Source organism: Palaemon carinicauda, chromosome 10 (genome assembly GCF_036898095.1).
Source record: "Palaemon carinicauda isolate YSFRI2023 chromosome 10, ASM3689809v2, whole genome shotgun sequence".
Classification (NCBI taxonomy): Eukaryota; Metazoa; Arthropoda; class Malacostraca; order Decapoda; family Palaemonidae; genus Palaemon; species Palaemon carinicauda.
Window position 1 is genome coordinate 123,714,730 of NC_090734.1, and position 17,350 is coordinate 123,732,079.

At 39.5% G+C, this 17,350-nt stretch overlaps 1 protein-coding gene and 1 long non-coding RNA gene across 2 annotated transcripts in view; one reads left to right on the forward strand and one right to left on the reverse strand.

The window, feature by feature from the left end:
- Window positions 1-3,503, forward strand: part of Lar (tyrosine-protein phosphatase Lar) — a 119,499-nt gene extending 115,996 nt beyond the window's left edge. The window contains exon 32 of the mRNA XM_068381781.1: window positions 451-3,503. Coding sequence (XP_068237882.1) covers window positions 451-519 — 69 coding nt within the window. The 3' untranslated portion in view covers window positions 520-3,503. The remainder of the gene's footprint in view (window positions 1-450) is intronic.
- Window positions 1-17,350, reverse strand: part of LOC137648726 (uncharacterized) — a 78,626-nt gene that overhangs the window by 17,398 nt on the left and 43,878 nt on the right. The gene's annotated exons all lie outside the window — the stretch shown is intronic.

Sequence of the window (17,350 nt, forward strand, 5' to 3'; positions counted from 1 at the left end):
CTGCTATTTGTTAAAGGAAGTTGCAAAATTTTAACAGCTTACTTCCAAGCAAATGTGCTCAAAAACTATTAGAATATAATTAATTTTATTTTGAGTTTGTGCAAAATTATGGCCCATATCCATAATTTTTTTTCCACAACCTCAATCAGAAGAAAAGTCAAGGATTTGTAAGTCAATTATTCATAACTAGCTTCCCATTGCAGACCTCTAAATAAGTAAAAATAAATTCAAAATTGTTTTACAAAATGTCTAAAAGTAAAACTAACAAAATTTCCCCTATCACTTTATTTTAAGATTCAAATAGAATCCTCAAATAAAATAGTATATTTTCATGGGTTGATTACTTGAACCTAGAAACTAAGCTTACACTTAATCTTTAATAATATTTATTTTCTTTGTCGCCTAATAATAATTATTATAATATAAACTTTTTTTCTTGCTTTTCAACAGGAGGAATACAGGTTCTGCTATCTGGCGAGTTTGGAGTACCTAGACAGTTTTGATCACTTTGTGGATTGACTAATGAGGCCTGCCGGCTCTCGCCCGCTGTCAATATGGTCTTGAGAGAATAGTCAGGCTAGCTCAGGTATTGGTGTGAGTTCAAGAATGGAATCATCCGCTTAGTGGGAATGGACTGCATCAGAATGGAAGCTGCAGTTATATGCAGAAAATGCTATCGAGATAATTATTGTCATGTGATCCATGTGCGTGTATACTACTGCACAGTGTAGTTTAAGGTGTGCAAGAAAGATTAGTGTGTTAATAAATCCTTGAGTTAGTTCTGCACAAACTCTAATAAAGATCAATGTGCAGCAAGTGCAATAATGAGTGTATGAGTAGAAATCAAAACTTTTTTAGTTTCACCCTCCAACAAACTTTTAATGAGTGTGAGTGGAGACTGCGTTACTCGACAAATAATCTCTACATTGATACTGTAAGCAAAACCATGCTGCCTTCCCAACTACTGTTAGACATGATACATGTTTTGTTGTATCTCAGCTAACATGTCTTGGCTCACTTGGATGGTTCTTATCTTTGTTTAGAAAGGCAAACTCATAGACATGGTGATTTAAGTATGCCATCCATATCCTAAGACTATAGCCAGGTTTTCCATTCCATGTGGGAATATATATTACAGTGTTTGATGTCACATCAGCTGAGAGTGTAGCACAAAAATAAAGACTGAAAATATTGAATAGTGATCTCAAAATTATATCTCAGTTTGGTGCTAATGGGCATGTTTGAAATAAAGAGCCCTAGTGTGTATGTGCCATAGGTCTGGGCATATACATCAGTATACAGATAAATTTAAATTTGCAAATTCTTGGAAATTTATCAGGTTATGAAAATCTTAAGGTGTGCTCTCAAACTAATGCAGAAATTGCATAACTGGAATATCATAAGTGCTTTCACAAACTATAGGTTTAAGTTAACTATGTCTACACACAAAGTAAATATATAGAAATCCTTGTAAATAGGGATATATAAATTTTCCTTTTAATTTGGAAAAAAAAAAGAAATATCGGTAAGAACAACTAAGCAGTCATGCTTACACTGTATCTGTCATTCCAGTTAAATGTATTTTTTTATTTGAGACTATGTATTGCATGATACAGAACTAGTGTTTGTATTTCATACACCATGACCATTTAGAAATAATTATTTTATTGGTTATCTAGCTTGGAAGGAAAATTAAAGACATTAATGCAAAGCCTTATTACACGGATGTAATAGGTAAAATTTATGGTCCATAAACATTGTATTTAAGTTTAGCTAAATGTCCAAATTTCATTTTAGATCTAGGGATTGCACATGTTTGTTTTTTTTCAAGGAAAACTGATATTAGTTAGAAATACAGTACCTTTTTTATTTCACAATTCCTACTTGTTGGTCTTAGAAAGGATTAACATCTTAAATTAATGTTTTAATTGTACTTTTTATACAAAATGTGTGCGAGAGCTGGTGGGCCAAGTTTGCCTCATAATAAGATTGTTAGGTTAACTTCTACAGGGTTAAATTTGCCAGCCAGTTAGTGGACCCCTCATATACTCCTACTGTATGTCCGACAATTAATGGACTCTTCCTCACCTTTTATAAATAAAATGTAAATGATGGAGCAACTGATTGCTACACGTGGATAGCATGCGTGACAGGTTTTTATAAGTGTAGTATAAACAACGCCATTTCAGTGTGCAAGAAAAAAAAAGGTTGTGAGGAGTTTTTTTAAACATTGGATGCTAATGAATTTTAGAGATGATTTGTATGTAGAATTAGTTGAATTTATATCTAATTGCCTTTTATACTATATAATTTATATTTCCATCTGTAGAAGTAGGTTCACACTGCAGAATTTGCATTGTGTTGGAACAAGTTACTGCAATAAAGTATCTCATTTCCGTGACTTACGTATGCATATCAAGACACAAAGGTTCCTTAAATTAAATGTGTTAAATACTCAGAACAGGTCAGCATTCAGAAATCCGTTCACATGGGAAAACTAAAACTTCTTTCTTTTTTGAGCACTGATGGATTTGAGGGACATACGAAGCTGCCAGTACAGCATAAAACAGTTGCCTCATTAACCCTAAATACTTAGAATACAGTAGTTAGAAAATGTCATGTCATGCAATGTTTCTAAGACATATCAAATTTGCCTTGAGTTATTTTATTTCTTTACAAGATCTGTATTTGTTCTCATTAAATTTAATGGCTATTGTTTAAGCAAGGCCTGTACTCATAGAAGGAAGTTAATGCCAGAATATCTCTTGAACAGGTTCAGAATGCTCCTCATGTCTACCATGGTGTTGCTCTAGACATTTCAGATAGGTTATATGTAGATTATATGGTACTAAGATAATATTCAGTACTTGTACCAAAGTTTATAACCCTTCGTTTTATTCAAAGCATTTATATATAGTTTCAGTTAAGCAATTTTGTAAATTTTCAACCTAACAGATATGAAGAGGCTACTATGGCATTTTAAAGCTTATTTTATAAGACTAACCAATGACCAATTATTTTATATTATTTTCGTAATTTGCTTTTGGTTAGTATAGCCTCATATACTACTATATAACATCACAAATTGCCATTAACTTGTGGGGATATACGGTAATAGACTCGGCTTACCACTACGCTCTCTACCGGCATACGCTATACTACTATACCCAATTTCCAAATGCTTTTCATAGTCCTCCTGTAGTGACACAACCATATATATATATAATATATATAAGTTTCAACATGAAAAATCCTTGTACAGTATTTTCATGGCACCAACGAAATCATATAATAATGATTCAATTTTAAACCATTATATGTTTGAAGATGAAAAATAATACATTACAAAAATACAACCATTTTACCCTGGGAAGAGTATGAAAAGCACACTGACAAGATCCTTTTTCTCATGCCTACTACTATGTTTTGTTTTACCTAGCTAGCAATATTTTGTAATTCACACATGTGATGTAACATATTGTAAGAATAAAATGGAAACAGAATTTGAGTTTTCTAAGTCCTATACAGTAATGAACTTATTCAAATTTTCAAAATGCAGTCGCAAATAAAGTGCACATTATTTTTACCTGAAAGTACGATGAACCAATCGAACCCTAGTAAAATAATATACATGTACTTTACATTATTTGACGTTTGATTATAACTTGTTTAAAAATAAGAAGGTAATTAGACACAAACAATTGGATAATTTCTCCAGGGACATTATGATTAGCCCTCTTGTAAAAGGTACTCTAAACTAGGATATTTTATTTTCATTGAGTACTTTTAAATAACATACTTTACACACTTTGTTATATAAAATATTGTAATAATATAGTACAATACATTATTGATATCCACCTCTCTTTCTATGGTAGTAATACCCAAGCAAACATAGTTTTGAGAGACCATATGAGTCCATTTGTAATGTAGGTCAGACTTTTGTATTTTAATTCATGCCAATTCCTCGACATGTACTGAAAAAAAAAAAAAAAACTTAAATCTAATAATTTCATAAACACTAGATACATAAATTAAAAGCTTTCATGTGAAGTACAATAAAGTACAGTACTAAATCTTTATTGTATAAAATGTAAAGACCGACGAAGTTATATAAAATGGGTGACGTGGATTTTATTTATTTCAATATTTCAGGATGGGCGACGTCAAGTTGAAACTGGCGTATGTTCAATTGATATGAATACAGGGATTACTCTATATCTATGCCTTTCATAATACATCATTAATCAGTTCAGCATAGAAAACGCAAGTACTGCATGTAGAAATAACACGATACTGGCCAGTGTGTGTGTGTGTGTGTAATACACACACACAAAACCAGTTTTCTGACCAAATTAAGGAGAATAGTAAAACAATAATACTTGTGACATAAATGGAAAATATCACCTATGACTCATATGGAATAAAAGATAGTTCCCTTGTACCATGTAATCTGAGACTGAGAAGTCCCAACTATATAGTCCAAAAGAGTCCATGCACAACACTTAAAGAAGCTGGTTTATTCACACTACCAGCGGCAACCACGAAGTGTTTAATCTCTTTCAACTATCGTAGGTAATGTTTGAAGAAGACTCTCAAAGATTTCCATCCTGTGTAAACCTGTTAGCCTGCAAAGGACATAGATTGGAAAAAAAATTTAAGGAATAGGCAACTTTTCTAGAGTCATGACCTGCTGAAATACTTTCTGGGTCAGCCTTCTCATGAAGCAGGTGAGTTTGGACCTTAGCTGTTTCATAGAAAAATTAGATCCTGTCGTCTCCCTCTTTAAAAGGATGACCAACTTTAAAGGCTCGGCTCTTTCATAGGTGGACCTTGAGGTGCTCCATGGGGCACAGAGAAGGGTCCTCCTGTTATGGGACAATCTTCCAGGGCCCCCAGCGCTTCCTGGGAAGTTTGTTCTTCGCCAAGAATGCAGGATCTGGATAAAAGTTTACCTACCCCAATTTTGAGAATTCAATGTGGCCATCATCCCTAGAAAGGGCCACAATCTCACTGACACTAGCACCAGAATCCATAGCAAGCATAGCTATAGACTTTTGAGTAAGATCCCCCAGAGAGGCAGAAGCGTTATCTATCGAAGAGGCAAAGTGCAGGACTTTATCCAACGACCATGAAATAGCCTTGGGAGGAGCATTAGGTTTCAGTTTAGCACAAGCTTTCAGGATCTTATTAAACAGCTCGCTATTGAGTTCAATACCAAAAGCATAAGCGATCAATCTGGTTGGTGCTGACTTACAAGAGGCAATAATTGTAGAATCTAGACATCGACCATGTAGTGAAATAAAGAAAGAATCCATAGAAATAGAAGAGGGCTGATGACTTTTCACAAACCTGACCCATTTTTTCCCGGAAGACAGACACTCGTTTTGTAGTGTTGGACTTTTACTCTTCTATGAAATCAATCCTTTCCCTCGCAATTCCGAGGGCAAGAAAATCATTAGCTGAAGGGTTTCCATTATCCAAAAGGAAGCGAAGACAGTCTTCTGTTGAATATTCTGGGACAACACTGGAGATGGTAGAGGGACCTGGAGAGGTTCGAGTTTCACGACAAAAGGGTACCAATTGCTCTTGAGCCACTTGAGAGCCATGAGAGCTGCTATTCCCCTGAAAGTCTGCAGTTTGTTCAATACTTTCAGTAGGAGGTTAAACAGAGGAAATAGGTAGATGTGAGACCACTGGTTCCAATCAAGACTCATCGTATTCTTCCCGTCATTTCCAGTTCTATGTTTGGTGCTACATACTGAGGAAGCTTCTTATTGAAGCTCGTCGCAAAGAAATTGATTGGCAGTTCTGGGACTTGCTCTAGAATGAAACAGAATGATTTTGCGTCCAGAGACCATTCCGTTTCCCGAGGCTTGGATCTCAACAGGGCGTCCGCCGTCACATTGCCAACCCCTTCGAGGTGAACTGCTGAAAAATGACATTTCCTCCTTTTTACTAAAGATAGAATGGCTAGGATTACATGGTTGATCTGAGGAGATCTGGAGCCCTGTCTGTTGACACAATGTACAATTTTATTGTTGTCGATGATCAATTTGATGTGTGATTTCGTCATTGGGCATAGTCTTTTCGAGTCAGAAACACTGTCATAGCTTCCAGAATATTGATGTGAAACTTCTCAAATGCAACCGACCACTGACCCTGCACTTTCTTGAAAGAGGAGCGTCCCCCCCAAACCTTGTTCCGAGGCGTCCGTGTGAATGGACACGGAAGGAGGAGAGCACTGTAGAGGGACGTAGTTCGATAGACTTTTGGCAGTGGACCACGGCTTGAGCTGCTTCCGCTGTAAGACTGGGGGTTTTTGGCGAAGATCTCCCCAAGCATTGGATGCCTTTCTTCTCCAGACTCTGTTGGCATCTTTGAGTCTTGCTTTCATGAGTGGTTCAGTCATGGCAGCGAACTTTAATGACCCCAAGACCTTTTCCTGTTCCCGTCTGGTGAGTAATTTTGAATGAAGTATGCACTTGACCGAGTTTGCGATTTCCTTCCTCTTGCCTTGCGGTAGAGAGAAGGTGTGTGACTGTTGATTCCAGTGAAGACCTAGCCACTTAAATTTCCAAGCTGGAGATAGCCTAGACTTCTAAAATTGATTTGAAAGCCCAGAGATTGCAGGAAGTTCATTACCTCTTGGGCTGTTTGAACACATTCCGACTTCGTTGCAGCCCAGACTAACCAATCGTCCAGGTACACTATCACCTAAAGGCCGCTATTCCGAAGTTGTTGGACAATGGCCTCGACTAGCTTTGTGAAAATACTTGGAGCTATACTGAACCCGAAGGACATAGCTTTGAATACGTAGGCCTTTCTTGCCAGTTTGAAACCAAGAAGCGCCAACCTATCGAAAGATGCCAAAAGGCGTCTAAGATCTACAGAGACGGTGTAGGCCCCCTGGGGTAATAGGGTCTGTATTTGCGAGATAGTCAGCATCTGGAATTGATATTTACGGGCTGCCCAGTGGCAAGAGCCCGTGTCTTACATAAGGTAAGGCAATCAACACACACACACACATCTGGAACTTGTCTTTCAGAATGAATTTCTTTAGTTATCTACACACACACACACACACACACACACATCAGGAACTTGTCGTTCAGAATGAATTTATTTAGTTGGGACAAATACAGAATAGTTTGAAGTGTTCTAATTTTCCTTAGGCACACAAAATAGCCACCCTGGAAAGTTCATGGATTTTGTACAACGGAAGACTCTTCCGGAGAAGGTCCACAAAATAATCCCTTGAAAAGGGGGTTGTGGGTTGAAATAACCTCTTGAGCCGGGGTGGTTTCTGTCTCCATTTCCAGCCTAGCCCTTTTGAAACTATGCTTGAAGCCCAGGGATCAAACTCCCATTGATCCCTGAACGGTGAAATCGTCGCTCTACTGGAAGCTTTTCATTGTTGTTGTGAAAGACCTGCACCTTTAGTCATCTTGCCTCTATTTCCTCAGCCTCTAATTTGACTGCTTCTTCCGGACCTCCCCTTGTTACCGGAGCCCTTCTCATGACCTTTGGCAGGATGGAACGTGGTGGTAGCTCTTTCGTACACCGGATTGAAGGCTGGAGACTGTGAGACATACTGCTAGGGAACATAGTACATAGTCAAAAGGATGGCAGCAACTGAGGCTGTCGCAACAGGAAAGGATTTCCTTCCCTTAAAGTGACTTCTGGGCTTCTTGCCCTTGGGTTGAGGTTCTTCATTGGGGGTAAATTTCCATTTAGAGGAAGTACCCCACTTGTCAATAAGGCTCTTATTCTCCTGAGTCGCTTTGTCCATGACTTCTTTAACCAATTTTTCAAGGGAAAAGATCCTTCCCCCAAATATTAGAGTGATCAGTTTTCTAGGTTCATGTCTGATCGTAGCAGAGGCTCGGACGTGTTCTCTATATGCCCTCCTGGATAAGAAGAAAGCATGGAGTTCCCTATGAAACATGATTACGTGAGTCTTCGCCAAGAAAAGGAAGAGATCAGATTTGGAATAGTTTCCAACAAGCATCTATAGATAAGATTGGAAGGATAAAGAGGCAGAAAGTTTCTTTAGCTTCCACTTCTTCTTTAAAAGGGATTCAGGAATCCTAGGCAGTTTCTCCTTAAAATATTAACCTCCGATGTTCTTATCTAGTTTTCCAACAGACATTTCAATGAGTACATTTCAAAATATTTTTTTTAAAATCAATTAAACAAAACACATCCTTACCTAAATGAACCTACCGCCTAAAGAATGGCTAAGATTAAGCATAATCAGAACGCATGCCAAACAGCTCGGGTATCTGTAATAATTTATGAAGCAAAATATAATGATGGTGAGGTAGGAATATGGAGGAAAGGATCACATCAAAGGGACACCAGAATCTCCAGAGTAGGTCTATCGCAACAGCCTAAGAAGGCAAGTTCATTCATCATACTGCCTTGACCAGCAACAGGTGCCCCCGAGGTGGCAGCAGATGGGAGGCGGCAACTATTTTTAGTAGCCAATAAAAGAGTGACCTGTCAATACCACCAGACATGTCAACACAAGGCGGCAGACACATTGAAAAGTCAACGGGGAGAGTAAACAGTCTCATAGGGAAGGGTCCACACTCAGGGGAAGTACATGAAAGAAAGGCAGCTAATATGAGAACCTGCCAAGACCTGATCATTATCATTAACTTATGAAAAGTAGGGGTGCAGCCCATAAGATAATGAGAGCTGTACAAGATGGCCAGGATGCTAAGAATTATAAATTCAAAGGATGTCCTGACAACCAGGCAGGATCCAATCGACCAACTTACCTAGAGGACAATGTACCTCAAATGTGGGATAGGAAAGAGCAGATGACTAGTCTAAGACTGCAGCTGAGGGGGCAGAGAGAATGACCCATAGCCAACACGCAGCCAGTGCTAGATAGGCTAGCCCGGCAAGGGAGTCAAGACTCCATAGCAAGAGGGAATAGCACAGGAAGTGAAGCTGCAGAAATAGAACAGGCACGGCCAAGACAGCAGAGGAGGACCCCTTACTTTACGCCAAGATAGGGTTAGGCCATAGGGAGACTACCTAGCGGGTGAGGGAAAGCTCAAAAGCTAGGGTGAGATGACTAGACAAGAGGAACATAGTTCCCAGTACAGTCAGGTTATGGCCTAACTAGGAAGGGGGAGGGGCAGAGAAACACCCAAGGGAAGTCTCTAATGAGGCAGATAGATTTTAGACAGGGGAGGAGAAAATCTCACCTACCTAGGCCAGGAAAGATAGCCCACAAGTAGACATACATATATATATATATATATATATATATATATATATATATATATATATATATATATATATATATATATATATATATATACATATATATATATATATATATACATATATATATACATATGCATATATACATATACATATATATACATATACAAATATATATGCACATATACACATATAGTATATATATATATATATATATATATATATATATATATATATATATATATATATATATATATATATATATATACACACACATATATATATATATATATATATATATATATATATATATATACACATATATATTTATACATATATTTATATATACATATATATATATATATATATATATATATATATATATATATATATATATATATATATATTTTATATATATATATATATATTTTATATATATATATATATATATATATATATATTATATATATATATATATATATATATATATATATATATATTTTATATATATATATATATATATATATATATATATATATATATATATATATATATATATATATATATATATATATATATATATATTTTATATATATATATATATATATATATATATATATATATATATATATATATATATATGTATATATATATATATATATATATATATATATATATATATATATATATACTGTATATATAATTTCAGCCTCCATATTCACATGGTTAGAAAACAGACAGGCGCAATGATTGAAAATCCGCGAATGCTTGCTGCCCTAGTGGGTCAACTAATAACCTACCAACTCACTGACTAACACACTAGGCAACCCACTGTACTACACTGCATTGTTTTCAAGTGGTTTCAACCATGGTATTGCAGTTAATATTACTTTTTAGAGGTAATTATGTATTATTATCACAGCTTCAATACAAGTAAAACGACTGATAATACGAAAGTCATCCCCACATCCCGCTATGTATTAATTAAAAATAAATCACTTATTATTATTATATTACTATTAATACATTATTATTATATTATAATATATTATATATTATCATTATATTATATTATAATATTAATAGTATTAATAATATTAATATTGAAATTGATATTAATATCAATAATATAATATATTATGATAATATAATAATATAATATATTATAATAAAATGATATTTTAATTATAAAATAAATTTTTGAATATACTTACCCGGTGAATATATAATAGCTGCAACTCTGTGGCTCGACAGAAAACACACTCAAAAAACTCGCGAGCGATCGCTATGAAGGTTGCGGGTGTGCCCACCAGCGCCAAATGTCGGCCAGATACCACTCTTGCATGTAAACAAACCCTTCAATTCTTCTCGTCCCGCTGCGTCTCTATTGGGGAGGAAGGGAGGGTCATTTAATTTATATATTCACCGGGTAAGTATATTCAAAAATTTATTTTATAATTAAAATATCATTTTTAAATATTTAACTTAGCCGGTGAATATATAATAGCTAATTCACACCCAAGGCGGTGGGTAGAGACCAGAGTTAGTTAAGTTTACAGCGTATAAGCTAAGAGTTTTTTCATTTTGACAGTTATCAATATAACAAAACCAAAATATATAGGTACCTGGTAAGGAAGTTGACTTAGATGATTACTCTGCCTTGTAAGTCTATCTTCCTCACGGAGCCCAGCGATCCTCTTAGGATGCTGACAGACTCCCAGGAGCTGAAGTATCAAGGGCTGCAACCCATACAACAGGACCTCATCAAACCCTTAATCTGGGCGCTCTCAAGAAATGACTTTGACCACCCGCCAAATCAACCAGGATGCGAAAGGCTTCTTAGCCTTCCGAACAACCCATAAAACAATATTAAAAACATTTCAAGAGACAGATTAAAAGGATATTGGAATTACGGAAGTGTAGTGGTTGAACCCTCACTCACTACTGCACTCGCTGCTACGAATGGACCCAGTGTGTAGCAGTCCTCATAAAGAGTCTGGACATCTTTCAAGTAAAATGACGCGAACACTGACATGCTTCTCCAAAAGGTCGCGTCCATGATACTTTGCAGAGATCTATTTTGCCTGAAGGCCACGGAAGTTGCTATAGCTCTAATCTCGTGCGTCTTAACCTTAAGCAAAGATCGGTCTTCCTCACTCAAGTGGGAATGGGCTTCTCGTATTAAAAATCTGATAAAATATGACAAAGCATTCTTTGACATAGGTAAGGATGGTTTCTTAACCGAACACCATAACGCTTCAGATTTACCTCGTAAAGGCTTAGTACGAGCTAAATAGAACTTAAGAGCTCTAACGGGACATAATACTCTCTCTAGTTCATTGCCTACGATCTCTGATAAGCTAGGAATATCAAAAGATTTAGGCCAAGGGCGAGAAGGCAGTTCATTCTTGGCCAGGAAACCAAGTTGAAGAGAACAAGTGGCTTTTTCTGTCGAAAAACCGATGTTCTTGCTGAAGGCATGAAGCTCACTGACTCTTTTAGCCGAAGCCAAGCACACCAGGAAAAGAGTCTTAAGAGTGAGATCCTTCAGGGAGGCTGAATGTAAAGGCTCAAACCTGTCTGACATGAGGAACCTTAGGACCACGTCTAAGTTCCATCCAGGAGTAGCCAAACGACGTTCCTTAGAGGTCTCAAAAGACTTAAGGAGATCTTGTAGATCTTTATTGTTGGAAAGATCTAAGCCTCTATGCCGGAAGACCGAAGCCAACATGCTCCTGTAGCCCTTGATCGTGGGATCTGAAAGGGAGCGAACTCTTCTCAGGTATAAGAGAAAATCAGCGATTTGGGCTACAGAGGTACTGGACGAGGAAACAGATACTGACTTGCACCAGTCTCGGAAGATTTCCCACTTCGATTGGTAAACTCTAATGGTAGAAGCTCTCCTCGCTCTTGCAATCGCACTGGCTGCCTCCTTCGAAAAGCCTCTAGCTCTCGAGAGTCTTTCGATAGTCTGAAGGCAGTCAGACGAAGAGCGTGGAGGCCTTGGTGTACCTTCTTTACGTGGGGCTGACGTAACAGGTCTACTCTTAGAGGAAGACTTCTTGGAAAGTCTACCAGCCATCGAAGTACCTCGGTGAACCATTCTCTCGCGGGCCAGAGGGGAGCAACTAACGTCAACCTTGTCCCTTCGTGAGAGACGAATTTCTGCAGTACCTTGTTGACAATCTTGAATGGTGGGAATGCATATAGGTCTAGGTGAGACCAATCTAGGAGAAAGGCGTCTATATGTATTGCTGCTGGGTCTGGGACTGGAGAGCAATAGATTGGAAGCCTCTTGGTCATCGAGGTTGCAAAGAGGTCTATGGTGGGTTGACCCCAAGTCGCCCAAAGCCTCTTGCACACGTCCTTGTGGAGGGTCCATTCTGTAGGAATTACCTGACCCCTCCGACTGAGGCAATCTGCTAGAGCGTTCAAGTCGCCCTGGATAAACCTCGTTACCAGGGAGATGCCTCGATCTCTTGACCAAATGAGCAGGTCCCTTGCGATCTCGTACAGTGTCAGGGAGTGGGTGCCTCCTTGCTTGGAAATGTAAGCCAAGGCTGTGGTATTGTCCGAGTTGATCTCCACCACTTTGTCTCGAAGGAGACTCTCGAAGCTCATCAAGGCCAAGTGGACTGCCAAAAGCTCCTTGCCGTTGATGTGCATGCTCCTCTGACTTGAGGTCCATAGACCTGAGCATTCCCGACTGTCCAGTGTCGCACCCCAACCCAAATCCGATGCGTCTGAGAATAGAACGTGGTTTGGTTTCTGAACTGCTAGAGGAAGTCCCTCTCTTAGACTGATATTGTCTTTCCACCAATTCAGGCAAGCCTTTACTGTTTCGGAAATCGGGATTGAGACCGCCTCTAGCGTCTTGTCCTTTTTCCAGTGAAAAGCTAGATGGAATTGTAGAGGTCGGAGGTGTAGCCTTCCTAGCGAGACAAACTGCTCCAGGGATGATAGAGTTCCTACTAGACTCATCCAATTCCTGACTGAGCAACGTTCTCTCTTCAACATCCTTTGGATTACGAGCAGGGCTTGATCTATTCGGGGGGCCGACGGAAAAGCCCGAAAAACTGGACTGCGAATCTCCATCCCTAAATACAGTATAAATTTGGGATGGAATCAGCTGTGACTTTTCCATGTTGACCAAAAGTCCCAATTCCTTGGTCAGATCCAATGTCCAATTGAGATCCTTCAGACAGCGATGATTGGACGAGGCTCTGAGAAGCCAGTCGTCCAAGTAAAGGGAGGCTCGGATACCCGATAAATGGAGGAATTTTGCCACATTCCTCATAAGCCTCGTAAACACGAGAGGAGCAGGACTTAGGCCAAAGCACAGGGCCCGAAACTGGTACACCACATTGTCGAACACAAAACCTCAGAAAAGGTTGGGAATCTGAGTGAATGGGGATGTGGAAGTATGCGTCTCTTAGGTCGAGAGAGACCATCCAGTCTCCCTTTCTGACCGCTGCTAAGACTGATTTCGTGGTCTCCATGGTGAACTTTGTCTTCGTGACAAAGACGTTCAGAGCACTGACGTCTAGCACCGGTCTCCAACCTCCTGTCTTCTTTGGTACTAGGAAGAGACGGTTGTAAAACCCCGGTGATTGAAGGTCCGAGACTTTGACCACCGCTCCCTTCTCTAGCAAAAGAGACACTTCTAGTTTCAGGGCTTGTCTCTTTGCTTCCTCTCGGTAATTGGGAGAGAGATCGATGGGGGAAGTCGCTAGAGGAGGTTTGTGTACAAATGGAATTTTGTACCCCTCTCTGAGCAACCTCACAGACTGTTGATCTGCGCCTCTCTTCTCCCAGGCTCGCCAGAAGTTCTTGAGTCTGGCACCTACTGCTGTCTGAAGCTGCGGGCAGTCAGACTCTGCCACGTGAGTACTTGGCTCCTTTCCTCTTTCCTCTCTTTCCTTCGGCAAGAGTACTTCCCCTGCTGGGGGCTCTGCCACGAAAGGGCGGAATAAACCTGGACGCTGGAGTGTCTATCCTAGGTCTAGCGGAGAAGGAAGTCGAAGGAGTCCCTTTGCGAGCAGAGGACGCTACCAAGTCATGGGTGTCCTTCTGCACGAGTGACAAAGCTATGTCCTTAACCAAAAGTTCAGGGAACAAAAACTTCGATAAAGGGGCAAAGAGTAGCTCAAATCGTTGACAGGGAGTCACTCCTGCCGACAGAAAAGAGCAAAGAGACTCTCGCTTCTTAAGGACTCCCGAAGTAAACGAGGAGGAGAGCTCATTGGATCCATCGCGGATGGCTTTATCCATGCAGGACATAATGAGTAAGGAGACATCTCTATCGGCAGATGAGATTTTCCTACTCAAGGCTCCCAAACACCAGTCAAGGAAGTTGAAAACTTCAAAAGCTCTAAAAATGCCTTTAAGTAGATGGTCAAGGTCTGAGGATGACCAACTAATCTTCGAGCGTCTCATGGCTAGGCGGCGGGGAGAGTCTACAAGGCTTGAGAAGTCGCCCTGGGCAGAGGCAGGGACTCCCAAGCCGAGAACTACTCCCGTGGCATACCAGACGCTCGATCTAGACGAGAGTTTAGATGGGGGGAAGGCAAAGGCCGTCTTCCCTAAACTCCTCTTGGTTTCCAACCAATCGCCTAACAGCCGTAAAGCTCTCTTGGATGAGCGAGAGAGTACAAGTTTTGTAAAGGCTGGCATGTCAGCTGGTACCCCTAAAACAAACTCAGACGGCGGCGAACGAGGAGCCACAGAGACAAAGTGTTCGGGAAACAACTCTTTAAAAATGAGCATGACTTTCTTAAAGTCCATAGATGGCGGAACTGCTGTAGGTTCATCAATATCTGAAGGATGATCCTCAGGCTGAGGGTCAGCAACGTCCTCATCCGAAAGTTCCTCATCTGACAACTGATGAGAAACAAGCAAAGGGGTTGGCAATGCTCGACACGCAGCATCCACCCGCACTGGTGCATAAGTGGCGGAGTAGGACGCAGCGTCCTGTAACTGCTTGACAGTCTGAGAACTGTCAACAACAACAGGTGCGTGAGGACACACAGCGTCCACCCGAGACTGCTTAGACCTCCTAGTCTGCGCAGTCAAAACAACTCTAGGTTGCGGAAGTTGACGCTCAGCGTCAAAACAAGTCAACTCCGATGGTTGGCGAACGTCCTGAACGTCACCAGGCGCATCAGCAAGTTTCCTAACGTCCAAATGTGGCTGAAAATCCACACGAGACCGCATCGAGTGTGGTACTAACCCAACCGCTTGACGTGACTTGGCTACACCAGCGTCAATAGGACGCACAACAGAACGTTTGGGTGGCTGAAGGCCAGGATCTCGATGAGATAAACGGCTAGGCTCAACGGAAACCTTATCGGCATTGTAGTCTTCCATAAGGGACGCAAGCTTAGACTGCATGTCCTGCAGTATAACCCATTTTGGGTCCACGGGAATGGGTGCGGTAACCGACGGGGTTAGCGTCTGAGACGGCACAACTTTGCCTTGCTTAGGCGGCGAGCAGTCATCCGATGACTGCAACGGGTCTGAACTGTCCCAATGACTACATCCAGGATGTTGGACCTGTCCTGAAGGGACCGACTTCCGTTTAAGAGGCCTAGAAACCTTGCTCCACGGTTTCTTGCGTGAAAAGCCTTCGGAAGACGAGGTAAAAATGGGCTCTCTCATCTTATGGTAGGGGCGATTTTGGTGAGATACGCCTGATACCATAGAGGGAACGTCTGTTCGCTGATCAAGGCCTCTCGAACCCATAAGTCGTACGACATTACTTCTCCCCTGGGCTTGGGAGCTTGCAAGAGGTCCCGGACTAGGTGAACGACAGGCACGAACAGACGAACCCTCGGTCGCAACACTGTTCACAACACTTTGCGCACTAATCACTTTCCCACTTTCCGCCGTGGCACTATGATACTTAAGTTCCTTCACGTCAGCCATGAGTTGATTACGATCAGTTGCTAACGCTTCAACTCTCTCCCCCAAGGCATGAATAGCACGTAACATGTCTTGCATAGACGGTTCCTGAGTGCTAGAAGGGAGGTTAGGAACAACCACTACAGGGGAAGGATTAGGTTCAGGGGCATGTGGAGAGGAAAAATCTACAGACCTACATGAACTTCTCCTTACCCTATCTCTCTCTAGTCTACGTGCATATTTATCGTATTCGAGCCAATCGAATTCCGAAAGGCCCACGCATTCCTCACACCGATCTCCCAATTGACAGGTTTTACCCCGACAATTGGAACAAAGAGTATGTGGGTCGAGAGAAGCCTTTGGAAGACGCCCATTACAGTCCCTAGCATTACACTTTCGAAATCTAGGTACTTGAGAAGGGTCAGCCATTTTGAATTAGTCAAAGAAAATTCCAAAAACAATCTAAGTCATCAACAAATAATCCGATTCAATAAAGAGTTCAAGAGTTTATGTTGAGGAAAAACACCTGCACTGCGAAAGCTCAAACCAAAATAAAGTACTTCACCAAATATGATGAGAAAACTCCAGGTTCTACAGCGAGTATGAATACGTCTTGTCGTCAACGTCGACAGAGAAGAATTGAAGGGTTTGTTTACATGCAAGAGTGGTATCTGGCCGACAGTTGGCGCTGGTGGGCACACCCGCAACCTTCATAGCGATCGCTCGCGAGTTTTTTGAGTGTGTTTTCTGTCGAGCCGCAGAGTTGCAGCTATTATATATTCACCGGCTAAGTTAAATATTTAAAACTATAATATTATAATATAATATAATAATATAGTAATATTAACATTTATTAATATTGATATAGATAAAGATATTGATATTATTATTATTATTATTATTATTATTATTATTATTATTATTATTATTATTAATAATATTATTATATCATTAATACATTTTATTATATTAATATTAATACTCATACTCATACTCATAATCATAATCATAATAATAATAATATTAATATTAATACTTATACTCATAATCACAATAATAATATTAATATCAATAATATTAATAATATTAATATCATTATCACATTATATTATATTAAAATTAATACTCATACTCATAATCATAATAATAATAATATTAATATTAATACTTATACTCATAATCACAATAATAATAAAATTAATATCAATAA